The sequence below is a fragment of the Myxine glutinosa genome, chromosome 10, assembly GCF_964187855.1.
Source record: "Myxine glutinosa chromosome 10, kmMyxGlut1.1, whole genome shotgun sequence".
NCBI lineage: Eukaryota > Metazoa > Chordata > Myxini > Myxiniformes > Myxinidae > Myxine > Myxine glutinosa.
This window is the reverse complement of record NC_136270.1, coordinates 37,663,322-37,681,696: the sequence shown is the minus strand read 5'-3', so window position 1 is coordinate 37,681,696 and position 18,375 is coordinate 37,663,322. Positions and strand designations below refer to the sequence as shown.

Sequence of the window (18,375 nt, the reverse complement as noted above, 5' to 3'; positions counted from 1 at the left end):
GGCCCGAGCCATTAACAAAGACTAACCCGATCCTGAGCGGTTTCCAAATCGTGCCACAGGTACTCAATTGAAAGAAAGGATGGAGGCGATCGGATAAGAGGAAACCAGAGTGTAGGAAGAAAAAATAAGGGTTTATTTATGATGTTCAACACCCAAGAGGAAACGAAAGGAATATACAGGAGGAAGAAGAAACAAAAGGACAAAGGGCAGGCTTACCTATACATTCTTAACTTATCACGACCCCAGGACGAACAGACACACTCACACGGGATTGTAGTGGTAGGGGAGGAAGGTCCAGGCGATGGGATCTGGCTCCGGTCCACTCCAGTCCAGGCTCCGGTTCCGCGGGCGAAACCCGGCAGGCAGCTTCGCCCATATCGTCGGACGCGAGCGGACCTTACGTATCTCAGGGTTACATATATCAGGGGGACTGGGATGCGGCGTACGTAATACGCAGCTCGTGCCAGCTCTCTCTCTCTCTCTCTCCCGATCAATGGCTCGTATCACAGGCAGTTCGTGCAATCAGCGTCTCCTCGCAGTCCTTTGAAACAAGCGTGCCTCCCAATCAATAAGTTCATCAAGCGCCTTTCCCAACGAGTCTGTATCATCGACGGTCCCCTGCGCAGTCCGTGCAAAAGGAGCCCGCCGAAAGAGGTTCGTGAAAGGGCTTTTCGCGCGCGCTTATATATCGCGCTTTGAGATCAATCCGCGCTCTTTGAAACCACGCCTGCCAGCGAGCTCACCTCAGCCCTGGTTGGTTGGCGAGGGCTCACCGGCTCCGCCCTTGACGGCGAGTTGACAGGGCCATGCCTCGTTCCCGGCGCTCCGCCCCCTTCTTCCTCGAGCTTGACCGCGTGGTTAATGGCGGCACCTGTGCGCACGCTAACCAAGGCGCGTAACAGAATTGGGAGAGAGAGGTTGGCAAAATGGCCAGAATGGATTGGGACCTGTCTTATTTGAAACGCAGATTCAACTATTGGGAACACAGCCTTATCTGAAACACATACTAAGGAAATAACTGAAAGTTCCTATGGTGTCCTACGTGTTGCATAAGAACTAACTATGGGTGCGACCTTTAACCTTTTAAATGATGGAATATTATTTACAAGTATTTACAAAGTGAGGGGTTCTCAAAACTGCAACACTGCACCCTCCTTTCCTCCAGGCCCATCCCGGGCCGAAACAACTTTAACTTAGTGTGACCCTTAGGTGTGGTTACCCTCTACTTTTAACCTCACCCTGGGTGCGACAGTTTCAACACTAAATATGTCCCGCCTGCTGCGTTGCATCCTACCTAACTGACTCAAGCCCACAGACTAACCAAATTGCGGAATTATTTCAAAACTACACATTTAGCCGGTAGGGAGCATTATTTACAGTACACTAATTATTTACAAACTGTCACCCAGGACCTGTCTTTTGTGGGAAGAGAAAAAGATCTTTTGAAAAGAGGAAAAATACCACACTGCACTGCACTGATACACCATACCATGTGCACCAATATGCACCAATAATAAAAATGCACTAAAAGCACCATCATCAAAATGCACACAAAAAACATTTTAAAATAATCAATGATGTCTGATGTCTTCTTGCTTGTCTGCTGAGACGATGCTTCCGGCTGTCTTGATCTTCATCTTGCTGTCTATTTAATAATAAGAAAGGGCACAACCCGCGTCCGCTTTTTTATTATTTAGGGCCAGCAGGGCCAACTCCGGTGGTCCACCTGCGTCCTGCATGGCATGGAGGCCACTCTGAAAACACAGTGGTCCGCAACCAGACACCGCTGGCAACAGTGGCCGGTCCCAGCAGACGTGCCAGGCCACAGTACGTGTGGTCCATAAGGTGGTGCTATGCCACAGAACGTGTGGTCCATATGGTGCATCAGTGCAGGCCAGAGGCAGCAATGGTGCGGACGCACAACTGTGGTTACCTGCACACTCCCCTCCCCCTCCGGGCACAAAAGAACAATGGTCCTTGAGTGGGAAAGGAAGGACAAGCAGATCAGCGGGCAGGGGCGCAAGGGTACACATCAATACAAAGCAATGCAACATGAAGGGCGCGGGAGAGCGAGCCGAGAAAGCTCGTCCTTAACCGTTCGTCACCCCCCATGTCGCCTACTCTACCCTTGCCCTTACCCTTATTTACACAATTTACACATTTACAGATTCGTCGCTATCATCTTGTCTGTCCCATTCCCTCTAAACCAAATCCATCCCCAATCCCTCCTAAGGAGGAAGGGATGGAATATTAAACAATGCCCCCCCCACGTCGAGATGCGTCTTTCATTCTAACCAAACATTTGCAAAATCTGGTGTGGAGTTTTATCACCTCAGGTGAGTGAATGCGGATGGTGCGAAGAGACTTTCATCCTAGCTATACTTCTAAATGACATTAACACTTTAACTCTACCTGGGGTCTTGCCCTGCCAATCCATTGGCCATCTTTACTCTATGTGGTTCTAAAAACCAATTCCCATTGAACATACTGTGGCGCTCACCAATTTGGGGTCTCACTCCCCCGATTTTTCTTTCTGTGCCGTTGCACAATTTCAGGGCTGGGTCGTGAGGCTCACCAGCAGGTCCGCTCACCTGCACACCTCCACCACTGAACGTCGCCACCCAAGCTTACCTGCTCCTCACCCTAACCTGGGGAAGGCCCTCTGGCTCCCTTACCCCACTACCGCCCTCTCTGGTGTCGGGCTACCCGGGTCCTTCTTTGGATCCTCGGGCCCCATTGAACTCTAACTGGCTCCCAGAGCCTAACTGCGGCCTCACCTGGCCGACAGACTACCAGTTGCGGAGTGCCCATTTAACCATACTCACTAACAGGCCACACGCCCAGCCATTCCATACACTCATACACCAAATAAGCAGTACCCTGCTACTTCCGCACCACAGATGTCAATCTCCAACCACAATTTGCCTACTCCCTCTACCTACTTTTAAACTACCCTCCCCGGGTACTCGTGAAGGGGTCCATCCTTCCCCCATCCACTCCTTCGCACCATACACTCCACTCCACGTATTCCACAATACTCAATCCAAACCATTCATTCCATACTCCATTTACTCCAGACCATCTATTCCATCCAACCATTCTCCCTTGCCACCATGCAAGCCAATCACTCAATGCACAATCACACACATCCTCGATACTCTGGTCAATACACTTTCTACACACACACACAGCATTCACGAGCAATTCCTCTCAATACCTCATTTCATCCAAAACTTAAAGCTCATACACACAGCATCATCTGACTAACTATTGCCCTTCTATGACTTGTGCTTCCCAGTCATCCCATTAAACTATGCACATCCCACGTCATTATCAACCACCTACTCTACTCTACATCCCCACAACAGGTACAATTGTCACTACTTAACTCTTGGTCACCCATGGTCATCTCTAGTTCCCGAACCATTTATCCTAACCCTCCCGTGCTAGTTTTCACCGCCATACCCCATAAAACTACTGCTCCCCTGCCCAAAGATACGATGTGAGGGATGGTAGATCTACCATCCCTCTACACCGTATACCATTCGCCATTACTATCGCTATCCAGTCCACTATCTTGAGCCTCTCGTGCGGGAATGCATTCTCGTCACAGCTCGGCTTCGAAAAGCCGGCGATGCGTGCGGATGGTCAGTCTCCTGTAGGTTGGGTCCGTCTGGCATTTACGATTCAGGCGAGGAGGTTTTGTCGGGCCAAGGCTCCAAGCACCATCCCTACGCAAGGCCTTGCGCTCCCAAGCGCGGTTGCCCAGCCTTGCCCGGCCGGAGCGCCGCCACCGCAAGGGGGCGCTGCTCTGACCCCTCCTACCTCCCCTCGAACCTCCCCCAGGCTAGTCGCCTTGCCTGGCAAAACGCGGCACCGACCGTGCAGGGCGGAGCCCGGCCCGAATCGTGCACGGCGCTCCGTGCAGGAGCGACGCGGCACCGATCCAGGCCGGCCCCTGCAGCACAAAAAGAACACCGCGCACCGAGAGCTCGCGTCGGCTATACGTCGGCCTGAACGCTGTCCCGGTTAACGTCGATGCTCCACTTGCATGCTCACACCACTCGTTCCTTTTCCTACTCACACATCTCGGCGCTCCAATGCCTCTCATACAACCCACACATTCGATCACCGCACGCTCTCGTGCACACCACCCAGGCACACTCATTTCGCTCACAGACTTCGTTACCCACTTGACCACCGCACACCTCCTCGCACACCTTGGCGCACACTCCTCGGTTACATCCTCTGTAACACTCACCACGGGAGTGCACTCTCTCGGTACACACCCACTCAGCGCACACCTACCCACGGGTGTGCAATCCCTCATCGCACACCCAATCATGCGCTCTAATGTGCATTCCCGCACACGCTCCTCAACCAACCCAGGTGTGCATTCCCGCACACGCTCTTCATCCATACCCATCTCACACTCTTGGTCACACTCACGACCACTTCCACACTCTGTTGTGCACTCACCCTCGTTTTCACACTCGCGCTCCGGCGCCGCTCGCACACGCGCGCCATTTCCACTCACACAGTGCACCACAGACCTTCCACACACGCCCGGGGTACGCTGGGATCCCAAGCGCGCGAACATTCTTTTTGCGCTAAACACTTTCCCGCAAAATATTTTAGCACCATATACCACCCTACTCACCTTGGCGCTTCTTCTTCTTCGCTCCACCACCTGCAAACTTTCCATTTGGTTATGCAGCACGACATCACGATGTAACCACAGACTTTGCATGCATTCCATTTCTTCCTCCCGCGAGTGCTTTTCTAAGTCCGTCTCTTCCGCCCCAATTTCCACTATTGGTTCGATTTCTCTTCCCAGCCCAACGACTGCCGGCGCGCTTAAAAAAAATTCTTTTAATTCTGCGGCCGTTGGCTTTCCCATACCCCGGGTCGCGATTTCTACACCCGTCCACGTGACTGTGCTTTGCTCCAACTCACTCAACCTGCGCTCCTCTAGCCGCGTTACCTCGTCATATACCGATGTGCCCCTCCCACCCGACATGCGGTCTCTCTCCCTCTCCATCTATTTTGCCTCATACGTGGCTTGCCCCCTCGCTAGCCCCTCGTTAATTTCTCGGGCTTGGCCACCCATGTCCTTCAACTGGCCCCCTAATCTGCTTCCGAATCCTTCAATTAGATTTCCCATTGCACCCATCTTTTCCATCTCCTTACTCAATCCCCCTAATTTGGTTTTTCAATCATTTCTCAACCCCCCAATTTGGTTTTCTAATCCCCCAAATTTGCTTTCTAAACCCCCAATTTGGCTTCCCAATTGCTCACTGGTACCCCTTGCTTCGTCCCTCATTTCCTGATTGATTCGCTCACTCCGAGCATTCATCCTTTGCTCTGACTCCAGCATACAAGCCCTAAATGGTGCCATAAGGACTTGCAGATCCACAACCCCTAATTGCGCAGCGGCCGTGGCCCTCGCCGCCATGTGCGAGGCGCCGCCATTTTGTGTGCCTGCAACCCCCGCTACCGCACCTTCTTCGCTTTCCTCCTCCATTACTCCCACTTCTTCCCTGGGGTCCTGGGTTGACTCTAAACCTTCCTCTACCCCCTCATTTACCCCCACCGGCATCCGATTGCCTTGATCATCCATGGCACGATTTAAAATTTAGATGTTATAATAAAATTTCGGCCGCTCGAAATTTTGACCAAATTTTCTTTCAGATATAATAATATTTGGTTCGGGTCCAATCCCACTCCCAGACACCAATTGTTGCGGATTCGGGGGTCGGCGCTCCCCTTATCAAGGGGGGGTTAATCCCCTTGTCTTTTAAGCTGGCTGTTCCCCAATCCTGGAAGCTATGACGCTCCTTCCGGTCGGAATTAGCTAGGGTGATTGGTCAATGAAGTCCCAAATACCTACTTACTAACCCGACCGTAAAGCAGGGAAATAACTCCCGCTCGAACCACAGATAAGATGGAAATTGCCGAGCGGTTAGCAATCCGTGGCCCGAGCCATTAACAAAGACTAACCCGATCCTGAGCGGTTTCCAAATCGTGCCACAGGTACTCAATTGAAAGAAAGGACGGAGGCGATCGGATAAGAGGAAACCAGAGTGTAGGAAGGACAAATAAGGGTTTATTTATTATGTACAAAAACCCAAAGAGGAAACGAAAGGAATATACAGGAGGAAGAAGAAACAAAAGGACACAGGGCAGGCTTACCGATACAGTCTTAACTTATCACGACCCCAGGATGAACAGACACACTCACACGGCATTGTAGTGGTAGGGGAGGAAGGTCCAGGCAGATGGTCCAGGCGATAGGATCCGGCTCCGGTCCACTCCAGTCCAGGCTCCGGTTCCACGGGCGAAACCCGGCAGGCAGCTTCGCCCGTATTGTCGGACGCGAGCGGACCTTACGTATCTCGGGGTTACATATATCAGGGGGACTGGGATGCAGCGTACATAATACGTAGCTCGTGCCAGCTCTCTCTCTCTCTCCCGATCAATGGCTCGTATCACAGGCAGTTCGTGCAATCAGCGTTTCCACGCAGTCCTTTGAAACAAGCGCGCCTCCCAATCAATAGGTTCATCAGGCGCCTTTCCCAACGAGTCCGTATCATCGACGGTCCCCTGCGCAGTCCGTGCAAAAGGAGCCCGCCGAAAGAAGTTTGTGAAAGGGCTTTTCGCGCACGCTTATATATCGCGCTTTGAGATCAATCCGCGCTCTTTGAAACCACGCCCGCCAGCGAGCTCACCTCAGCCCTGGTTGGTTGGCGAGGGCTCACCGGCTCTGCCCTTGACGGCGAGTTGACAGGGCCACGCCTCATTCCCGGCGCTCCGCCCCCTTCTTCCTCGAGCTTGACCGGGGGGTTAATGGCGGCGCCTGTGCGCACGCGAACCAAGGCGCGTAACAGAATTGGGAGAGAGAGGTTGGCAAAATGGCCAGAATGGATTGGGACCTATTTTATTTGATTAATGCAACGCAGATTCAAACATTGGGAACACAGCCTTATCTGAAACACATACTAAGGAAATAACTGAAAGTTCCTATGGTGTCCTACGTGTTGCATATGAACTAACTATGGGTGCGACCTTTAACCTTTTAAATGATGGAATATTATTTACAAGTATTTACAAAGTGAGGGGTTCTCAAAACCGCAACAATATATATATGTACAGTTAGTGGACAAAGAAATAGAAAAAAACGAGATAAATGAGGGACACCAAGGAAGAGCTTCCACACAGATGTCACCCATTTGTTTATTAAGTAAGCAAACAACATCCCAGCATGCTTAGGGTCATGTATAAAACTGCTGCACAGGCTTGGTTGCCTCTGGCTTATAAGTATGGCTGGCATGGCTGCAAGAGGAAACCACCTCCCACCCCCTTCCCCATTGCCCACATCCAAAGACCACGTGGGGTCACACAATGGTTTGATGAGCATGACACTGATCTTATCTTTATGTGATGGCCTTCTCATTCACCAGATCTGAACCCAATCGCACATTTATGGGATATTCTGGAATGACGCCTGAGAGTGTTTTCCACCTCCCTCAAATATAGCCTGGTATTGGCTGAAGGGTTAGTGTGCTGGCTTGGGATTTAACGGTCCTGAGTTCACATCCAAGTCAGTCATTGAATTAACACCAGGTTGGGTTGACTCAGCCTGTCATCCTTTCGTGGTTGGTGAAATGAGTACCAGCTTGCTGGCATGAATGTGCCATTCGAGTATGTTGCGTAGGAGTGGTGCCCCAACCAGGATTGTGCCCAATAGTCAAGAAACTGGTTTGGCAGCCCGATGCATCTGAAGTTGCAAGAGCGGACTTCATCACATTACCTCCATCAAACAGGTGTGAGTTGCTTGACTTTCTCCTGGAAGAATGGTGCCGCATTCCCTCCTGCAGAATTCCAGATGCTGCTGGACACACGTGGTGTGGCCCAACACTCTATTAGGTGACTTCACATTAGTGTTTCCATTTTTTGTCCACCGTGCTGGTGATAACTCACCGACTCATCCTGAAGAATGCCATGGCATCTTTAATGTTTAACAAGTGTTGTTTGTGAACAGAAACTCCAGGCTGACGGTTAACAGCTGGGCCGAGAACCGAACCCAGGCGATGCCTAGCTCAGATGTGAACATGTGTTCCTCAAGGCTTTCCTGCCAGCCTTGATACCATGCCCCCCACACCCCTCCACAGATACCCAATTGGAAATTAGGAGAAATTACCACACGTGTGAAGTGGTCAAAGGTTTCATTTTTTGTTCTGTGCTCATATGGTGAGGGGCAACTGACTTGACCGAGGCCTCTGTGGTGGTATACTTGGCCTTGAGCTTGTTAATATGCTTATCTGTGAGCTTACATTGAACATCTGCTTGTGGAGGTGGCATGTAGACAGTATTGCCCAAGGACATCTTCAGAAGTGGGTAGGACAACCTTGTGAATATGCAGAGACAAAGCGCCACCCCATTACACTTATCCGTTGTGGTATACACATCCCGTGATGATGTAACTTCTTGCTGGAGACTCAGTCCGACAAAATATAACGCAATCTCGCACAACCTCTTACATTTCCAAACATCTCTTGGAATCACAATGACAGAGGATTCTAGACTATTATTGTATTGAAGACTGATAAATAATTTATTGAGAAATTGTTATTAATATTATCAATCCATCGTTTTTCCAAGTAATTATTTTGAATTATTATTATTCAAAATTATTTTGTTCCAACCAAATTTTGTTTTGTTTCCAAATAGAATAAATAGCACCGCAAAGCGGGCGTAACCCCTCAGCCCATGCATGGAGGAAACCAATTTCAAGATGGCTGCCGTGGCGGCCATATTGAAAATCGCAGCGCGCCCATTTTCGAAAGGAACCTTCCCCGACTCAACCCCAACAGACACTGCAAAAATGGATTTAATCAGACAAGCCGTTCTGCTTGAAATTGACGGAAACCAATTTCAAGATGGCTGCCGTGGCGGCCATATTGAAAATCGCAGCGCGCCCATTTTCGAAAGCAACCTTCCCCGACTCAACCCCAACAGACACTGCAAACGTGGATTTAATCGGACAAGCTGTTCTGCTCGAAATTGACGGAAACTAATTTCAAGATGGCTACCGTGGCGGCCATATTGAAAATCGCAGCGCGTCCATTTTCGAAAGGAACCTTCCTCTACCAAACCCCAACACACACTGCAAAAATGGATTTAATCGGACAAGCCGTTCTCCTTGAAATTGACGGAAACCAAAAGTTGACGGACGCCCGGATGCCCAGACGACAATACCCCTTAGCCCAATTTGGGCTGAGGGGTGAGAACAATCTCACACCTCTTACAATTCCAAACAAATCTCGGAGTCACAATGACAGAGGATTCCAGACTATTATTGTATTGAAGACTGATAAATAACTTATTGATAAATTGTTATTAATATTATCAATCCACCGTTTTTCCACCTAATAATTTTGAATTATTATTCAAAATTATTTTGTTCCAAACAAATTTTGTTTTGTTCCAAAATAGAAAAAGAATTTCACACAAACTGTTACAATTCCAAACATCTCTCGGAGTCACAATGACAGAGGATTCCAGACTACTATTGTATTGAAGACTGATAAATAACATTGATAAATTGTTATTAATATTATCAATCCATCGTTTTCCACCTAATTAGATTGAAGCAGGACTTGGTGTGTCCCGCACACATTATTCACTCCATGCATTTTTATTATCCAGGTGCTGTTTTTGCCACATAAATTGTCAAAACACTAAATATAACTGAAGTTGACCTCTGTACCTGATGCCCAGAAAGCAGGAACTGAACCTGATGCCCACAAATTACGATGCAATCGCAAACGTCACCAGCCTCAAGGAAGAACCTCACAAACATCATCGTAACGTAACGACTCCTCCCTCCCATCACCTTTCCTCCAGCCCATGACACACGGAGACTCGTCTCGAGAAACCTCGGGGTCACTTGCGCCCTGGGTGGCCTCTAGACAAGATGGCCGGAGCTCAACCAAAGGTCTCTGTTCGAGGTCCAACGGTGCTGGAGCCGAAGGAGGAGGTTCGACTTCGTCTCGTTCTGTTGGGAGACACCGTAGTCGGAAAATCAAGTTTAGCTCTGAGATTTGTCCAGGACAAGTTTGTGGAGTCTCTGAAAAACATGCCTGGTGGTAAGATACTTGTGGGAGCAACGTCACATTGCAAGACCAGTTTAACCTGTCATTGTTGAAAGATCATTGGTTTTTTTGGTTTAAAACTTTGTTTGCCTAAAATGTAAAGAATGTTAAAAATCTGCAGTTTTCGGGCACATGAAACTCCATCATCATTTTACAAATTCTGTGCTGTTTTTCTTTTACGAAGGTTTTGTGTCCCTTTGGATCCAATGTTGGCCAGAAAGCAGACATGGCGGTGTAATGGTTAGGGTGGCCGCTCCAAATCTGGGAGTTCAAACCCCGGAGGAATCTTACCAAAGACTTTAAATTCCTTGCTTGAACTTCTAGTGTAGCAGCATAGCAAACCTGTTGTGCATTTTGTGATACAAGCACCAAATTTGGCACAAATGTACATTAATATGTTGCGAACATTTTCAGATATTGGGCCACTTGAAATTCCGTAATTTTTTTTTTCAAATTTTTTCAAATTTCGTAATTTCAAATTTTTCGGGTGACACCGTCACAATTTCGGTCTTCGAGGCCGGCCGATATAGTGGGGCGGCTTAGCCCAAATATTCAAAAGAATTGTGCATTTTGTGATGCAAGCACCAAATTTGGCACAAATGTACATTAATATGTTGCGAACATTGTGTGGTCAGCAATGAAGACGAGAGTCTGAATTACATGTATGCAAAAGACCTTGTGAACCAGTGAAGCAAATACACGGGTAAGCATGAATTAAATCTAGTGCATGATATAATTTCCATGATGTTTACCTCTACACTCAATGGTGGAGGAGGTAATGTTTTGATCCCAGCTTGTCTGTATGTCTGTTTGTCTGTTAGTCCACAAAATTCCAGACAAAGCTTGTAGTAGTGGTAGTTGTAGTGGTAGTGGTGATAACAGAAATTGTTATATAGAACTGAACTTATATTATTATTATATGCAGAAAATAACTTCATTTCTATATGCCCTGCAGTGGACAGGTTAATTGGTTTATGCACTGAAGGGGTCACCCTGGTGTGTGTGCACTGCTGTGTTCTGCCTCACTGAGTTGTTCAGGTATGATGTACTCAGCACAAGCTTCCGGTCGGCCTGGAGGTGGGGGTGCGGGGCCTGTCACGGAACGTCAAAACAAACGGCCTGCCGGGGCCGCCCAAAAGTCGGGCGTGAGGGGCGCGTCCACTAATGGAACGCCTCTCGCTTCCCAGATCGAGGGCCACGTGGTCAGGAGAACCTCGTCCCTTCCGGTCACACTTTGCCTATCGGCCGGCCTCGAAGACCGAAATTGTGACGGTGTCACCCGAGAAATTTGAAATTACGAAATTTGAAAAAAAAAATTACGGAATTTCAAGTGGCCCAATATCTGAAAATGTTCGCAACATATTAATGTACATTTGTGCCAAATTTGGTGCTTGTATCACAAAATGCACAATTCTTTTGAATATTTGGGCTAAGCCGCCCCACTATTCAGCATTTAAAAGGATAAGAGCACGGACAATCCCCATAGGTTGGCATACATGTGGAGGAGGCCATTCCTCCTGCGGAAATGCCTCGATGGGTGTGGCGAGATCAAGGCGGCACCATTGTCGTGGCATCGCTGGCACCCAGAGTTCTCCGGGAAGTGACGGCACTTCCCCCAAGCTCAGTGGATGCGTTTGTTTCGTCTGACAGTCCTGCGTTCCTTCTCGTGTGTTTACATGTGTGTTTACGTGTGTGATATGCATGCGTGGCAGCTCCACTATGAGCCTCAGATCTGATAAAATTTAAGCTCCGATCATTGAAATCTTCACATTCACTCTTCGTCTCGGGTTTCATGACGTGGCAAACAAGGCCAGAAAAGCAGCGCCTGGGTGGCACTTTATGATACAAGGCCCATGTACCCTGCCAACTGGTGTCCAAGTTTTCCAATCAGGCTCAATAATGGGGCCAGACCATGTGCAAACCGTTATTTGAAAAAGTTTAAAAAACACTGACACTAGAACAGTCCATGTACCATATTTTTCAGCAAACAAATTGACATGGAGTATAAGTCGAATTGGTTAATTTTCCAACTTTTCTTTCCATCCATCATAGATAAGTCGGCTCTTTTTTTTTTTTTTTTGGATACAAGATCGAGGCTCGTGTAAGAGCTAACATGACTCACAAAAACAACAACAAAACGGACAAAAAAAAACATACAATAAAGGGAACGGGGGACGATATGGGGAGAGAGAGGGAAGCACACGAGCACAACAGCAGAGAACAGGGACATCGGGAGATCTGTGGGAGGGAGAGGGCTTGGGGGGAGGAGGCATGGGAAGGCGGGAGGGGGTGCTTGGAGTACAAGACCAAGCATATTCAGCCATGGCGGTTCGCCAAATTGTCATTCAGTTAGAGCCAGGTGTTAATGCCTCCCTCTAACACTCGACGCGTCTCTGCCGACGGTAGTTCCAGCATCATGAACATTGATGAGTTATTTTTGCACATCATTTGAACTATTTTTTTGGGGACGACCTTTTGGATAAATTAGGAAGGTAAAGAGTTTTTCAACACATTTGTTATCATATAGAGGTAGTTTTTAAAACTAGAATGGCACTCGGTAGACAGCACACCTCCGCCAGGCTGAAAACTTTTCGAAACTGAAAACTTTTAAATTCAAACTTTTACCGATTCAATTTGATTGGAAGAATCATAACCTGCATCGATTTACACGAGGGATTCTTCATGTGTCTTGCTCTGTACTTCCTCAGCTTCTCCGAAAACAGTCACAATACGTTATACACCATTTTATGCCAGATGTTGAATATTTAGGGACTTTTATACCTTATGATTTGGAAAATAAAAGACTGATACGAATTCACTGATGGATGGGATAAAACGTTGGCACAATGGACCAAACGGCCTCATCTAGCGCCTGGCATGCTTATAATCGGCTCCGCTGTATATTCCGACATATTGAGGAAAACTATTGTACTAGTAAAATAATTCATACTTGCAAAATATTTCCACTCAAAAATTATGGGTTGGAACAGTTTATTCGAGGGTGCAGCCTTGCGAGTGTGCCAAAGTCTGAAGCCTCGGCCTAGTGTCAGGTGTGCTTATATCTTCTTTATTTATTAAACATCGTACAGATTTAAATGAACACTCGTTTTAGTCTGTGCTTATTGCACATCATGTGCAGCGAATTTCACATCCCTGCACCTTGTATTTTTTTTAACGCTTCTGTACACCGCCCTTGAGGCTCGCTTTGCAAGCCACCGTCTGCAATTCCAATAGAAGAGACATAATTACTCTTTCATGCAAAATGTTTACCTCCGCCACCAAAGGTGGAAGGAGGTTATGTTTTCACCCCCGTCTGTCTGTGAACAAGACATCTCAGAAAGTTGTGGACGAAATTTGGCAGGGGGATAGCGTATGTGACAAGGACGAAATGATTAGATTTTGGTGAAGATCCGGATGCGGCTAGTAATAATCTATCTATAATTCCATTAATCTCTGTGTGTATGTGTGTTTGTATGTGTGTATGTGTGTATGTGTGTATGTGTGTATGTTTGTCTGTGACCGCTGTTTCTCGACAACCACGGGTCCGATATACTTTAAACTTGCCAGGTATATTGCTGGGGACCCGAGGATGTGCCTTTTCAAGGTTTGAAATTAATCGGACAAGTACTTACCGAGCTATGGCGATTTAGCCGTTCGCCGTTCGCTTTGGCGTTGGGAATGGACCAAACCATTGCATGTAAATAGAGGGGGGGGTTCTGTGGTCGTTGCCAATGGACCAAACCATTCATGTAAATAGAGGGGGGGGGGTTCTGTGGTCGTTACTGCCACGTGGTTTCAAAGTTTTTTTTTGTTGTTGTTGTTTGCACGCATGTTTTTTTGCACCCACGTACGGGCACGCCCTAGGATGTTTACACACACACACCCCTACACAAATTTTTTTTTTTTTTTTTTTTTTGGCAAGGAACGGGCACCCACGTACGAGCACGTCCTAGCTTATATATAGTACGGGCATGCCCTAGTAATAATAATTCATTTATTTTGTATAGCGCTTTTCATGAAGCCCAAAGGCGCTTTGACAGAGTGCAAAACATAATGCATAACAAAACATGAAAACAACAATTGCAAAAAGACAAGAATCAATAGGGAAATATTTAAAGCAAAAGGAGGGAGAAGGAGAAGTGATAGTCAGGGGTTAAATGCTGTGGGTTGAATGTAGAAGATTTTAAGTGATTTTTCACCACTGGGAGATTGGGCCAAAACCGATATATAGCACGATATTTCAAAAAGTTATGGACGGATTTGGACGAAACTTGGTGGACTGCTTGGGTGTGTGACAAGGATCAACAGATTCGATTTTGGTGAAGATCTGAATATGGATTCGGATATGAGAATTATTTAATTTTTAAGTGAATCTTCACCATTGAGAGATCGGGTGAAAAGCGATATATAATATGATATTTAAAAAAAGTTATGGACGAGTTATAACTAAACTTGGTGGATGAGTTGGGGAGGTGACAAGAACAAGCCGATTAGATTTTGGTCCAGGTCCGAATCCAGATCCGACTTATCAGTGGGATACAAAACATAAACTGTTCAGCCTGACGGAGGTGTGCGCTCTACCGAGTGCTAGTTTTTCAGGTGGTACTGGCTGGCTATCTGTGCTGGACACTGATCCATGGGTTTAAAGAGGGGGTGGGGGAAGACTTTTTGACTACCCCTTCTAAGCGTACATTATTTTGTGAATGGTGGGTTTGTGATGCGCAGCCTCACTTCCACTCAAATTGGAAAAAAAAAAAAAAACCACTTTTGCCTTTTTCGAATTATTGTATTCGTCACATTTGATGTCGGCAGCATCTGTGGCATAACCTCAAGATATTTCTCCCCACCAGCTGCATTTCTCACCAAGGACATCTGTTTGGGGCGATCACTGATCAGGTACGAGATCTGGGACACGGTAGGACAGGAGAGGTTCAACAGCCTCGCCCCCATTTACTACCGGAATGCACAAGCTGCAATCATCGCATACGATATCTCCAACAAGGTATTCATACACATCATCCGTATACTCCACTAAAAAGCAAAGCTCCTCCTGAAAAATGCAAGTCATGTATTGCAAGGGCTCATCTACATATTAGGTACAAAATTACATTTTAAACCCCAACCAAAAAGTCTTTCCTTGCCATCCATGTACATGCTCTCACAATCCTACCTCCTCCCAACCTCCTTCCCCTCATCTCCAAGGTACGAGATCAAGTGATCATCAGAAACTATGCTGTAGTTGGGACTGGTCAAAAAGTTCCGAGGAGCAAATAACACCTTATCACAAGGACAATGGATCTACAATGCAAGGGAGAAGGAAACCCTGTTGATGCAACATTGGACTTGAGCCTCCATGTCCTCGTGACAAATATTCCATCGACTTGTCTATTTCGGTTATCATGTGATGAGTTTTAGCATGTGAAGAAATTCTCGACACAAAGAACATTTAGTCTTAACCTCCGAACTACTGCCTCGCGACCGGGTTACAAAATGGGGGAACTTGGTGCTGGTTTCAAATACAAGTTGAAAGTTAATCCATTTGCTCAAGACAGAAACTTTTTTCCAAGAGAATAAATAAAAATTCCTTTGAAGATCTTTCGGCAGTTTTGGGGAAGCTTTAATGTGCAAAAAGAGGGTAGCTTCCAGAGCTTATCTTCATATTATGTACGCTCATGGTCCTGGCAAATTGAGAAAGAACAAGAACAACACTTTTCGACGTCACCGGATATGCACCCACACACATTATTACATCATTATAATACTTGTACCAAGTTTGATTTAAATCCATTCAGCTATCCTCAAGTTATCAAATTATTACCTGACATGACCTCTGACCTTGTGACCCCAAAATCTAATCAATTAATCTTTACATCATTATACATATCTCAACCAAGTTTTTATTTAAATCCCTTCAGCTGTCCTCAAGTTATCACATTATTACCTGACATGACCTTTGACCTCTTGACGCCAAAATCTAATCAGTTAATCTTTACATCAATATACCAAGTTTTTATTTAAATCCCTTCAGCTGTTCACAAGTTATCACATTATTACCTGACATGACCTTTGACCTTGCGACCCCAAATTATAATCAGTTAATCTTTACATCATTATACATACCTGTACCAAGTTTTTATTTAAATCCCTTCAGCTGTCAAGTTATCACATTATTACCTGACATGACCTTTGACCTTGCGACCCCAAATAATAATCAGTTAATCTTTACATCATTATACATACCTGTACCAAGTTTTTATTTAAATCCCTTCAGCTGTCCTCAAGTTATCACATTATTACCTGACATGACCTTTGACCTTGCGACCCCAAATAATAATCAGTTAATCTTTACATCATATTACATATCTGTACCAAGTTTTTATTTAAATCCCTTCAGCTGTCCTCAAGTTATCACATTATTACCTGACATGACCTTTGACCTTGCGACCCCAAATAATAATCAGTTAATCTTTACATCATATTACATATCTGTACCAAGTTTTTATTTAAATCCCTTCAGCTGTTCACAAGTTATCACATTATTACCTAGCATGACCTTTGACCTTGCGACCCCAAATAATAATCAGTTAATCTTTACATCATATTACATATCTGTACCAAGTTTTTATTTAAATCCCTTCAGCTGTTCACAAGTTATCACATTATTACCTAGCATGACCTTTGACCTTGCGACCCCAAATAATAATCAGTTAATCTTTACATCATATTACATATCTGTACCAAGTTTTTATTTAAATCCCTTCAGCTGTTCACAAGTTATCACATTATTACCTAGCATGACCTTTGACCTTGTGACCCCAAATTATAATCAGTTAATCTTTACATCATATTACATATCTGTACCAAGTTTTTATTTAAATCCCTTCAGCTGTCCTCAAGTTATCACATTATTACCTGACATGACCTTTGACCTTGCGACCCCAAATAATAATCAGTTAATCTTTACATCATATTACATATCTGTACCAAGTTTTTATTTAAATCCCTTCAGCTGTTCACAAGTTATCACATTATTACCTAGCATGACCTTTGACCTTGCGACCCCAAATAATAATCAGTTAATCTTTACATCATATTACATATCTGTACCAAGTTTTTATTTAAATCCCTTCAGCTGTTCACAAGTTATCACATTATTACCTAGCATGACCTTTGACCTTGCGACCCCAAATAATAATCAGTTAATCTTTACATCATATTACATATCTGTACCAAGTTTTTATTTAAATCCCTTCAGCTGTTCACAAGTTATCACATTATTACCTAGCATGACCTTTGACCTTGTGACCCCAAATTATAATCAGTTAATCTTTACATCATATTACATATCTGTACCAAGTTTTTATTTAAATCCCTTCAGCTGTCCTCAAGTTATCACATTATTACCTGACATGACCTTTGACCTTGCGACCCCAAATAATAATCAGTTACTCTTTACATCATTATACATATCTGTACCAAGTTTGAATTAGATCCCTTTAGCCGTTCTGAAGTTATAGGGTAGGATTGTTGAGTAGGGGAGGACGATACGAGTATTGAAGTGCAAATGGGGGAGGGAGGTGAGGGTAGGGGATGGCAGAGGGCGAGCTGACCATTATGCTACTTGTTAGGTCATTTCATCTCGATTCTCAGAGATAACATTATAAAATGGGTCATGAAGTCTGGATGTCTGTCTGCCCGGTCATCCGTCCGTTAACTTTTTGCTATTATTGCTACTCCTCTCTCATCGCCCGGCCGATTGTTGTGAAACTTGACAAATGAATCCAAGTCAGCGTCCCGCACAATCGCTCAGTCTTCGGTTTTTCGATTTCGGATCAGGACTCCCAGGAGAAGAAGGACTCCCAGGGGGGTCCCTCAAAATCAGCAAAGATCTGAACTCCAACCTCAATAAATGCCCGTCAGCTCACACAGCACTATTTATGTATTTGGCGTTGCAGATTCTGACCATCACACATTGACGAGAAAGCAGAGCATTTTCATCTCAAACATTCCCATTTTCAACACGGTGTCCATAATCCTTTCTTTCTCCCACAGGAATCCTTTGACAGAGCGAAGCGCTGGTTGCGCGAGTTGTTGGAGCAGAGATGGCCGGACATGGTGATGGCACTGGTGGGAAACAAGACCGATCTAGACAACAGGAGAGCCGTGTCCAATGAGGTGTCCACCCGAACATCAATATTAATATCGCTTTCCAAAGTGTGGA

At 45.8% G+C, this 18,375-nt stretch overlaps 1 protein-coding gene across 3 annotated transcripts in view; it reads left to right on the top strand.

The window, feature by feature from the left end:
- LOC137434467 (ras-related protein Rab5) overlaps window positions 1-18,375 on the top strand; it is a 34,555-nt gene that overhangs the window by 14,433 nt on the left and 1,747 nt on the right. For 2 of the 3 annotated variants that reach the window (XM_068127490.2, XM_068127493.2), the window contains exons 2-4: window positions 9,907-10,148; window positions 15,005-15,156; window positions 18,207-18,329. In XM_068127490.2, coding sequence (XP_067983591.2) covers window positions 9,977-10,148; window positions 15,005-15,156; window positions 18,207-18,329 — 447 coding nt within the window. In that variant the 5' untranslated portion in view covers window positions 9,907-9,976. The remainder of the gene's footprint in view (window positions 1-9,906; window positions 10,149-15,004; window positions 15,157-18,206; window positions 18,330-18,375) is intronic. The other variant, XM_068127491.2, reaches the window with a different exon arrangement.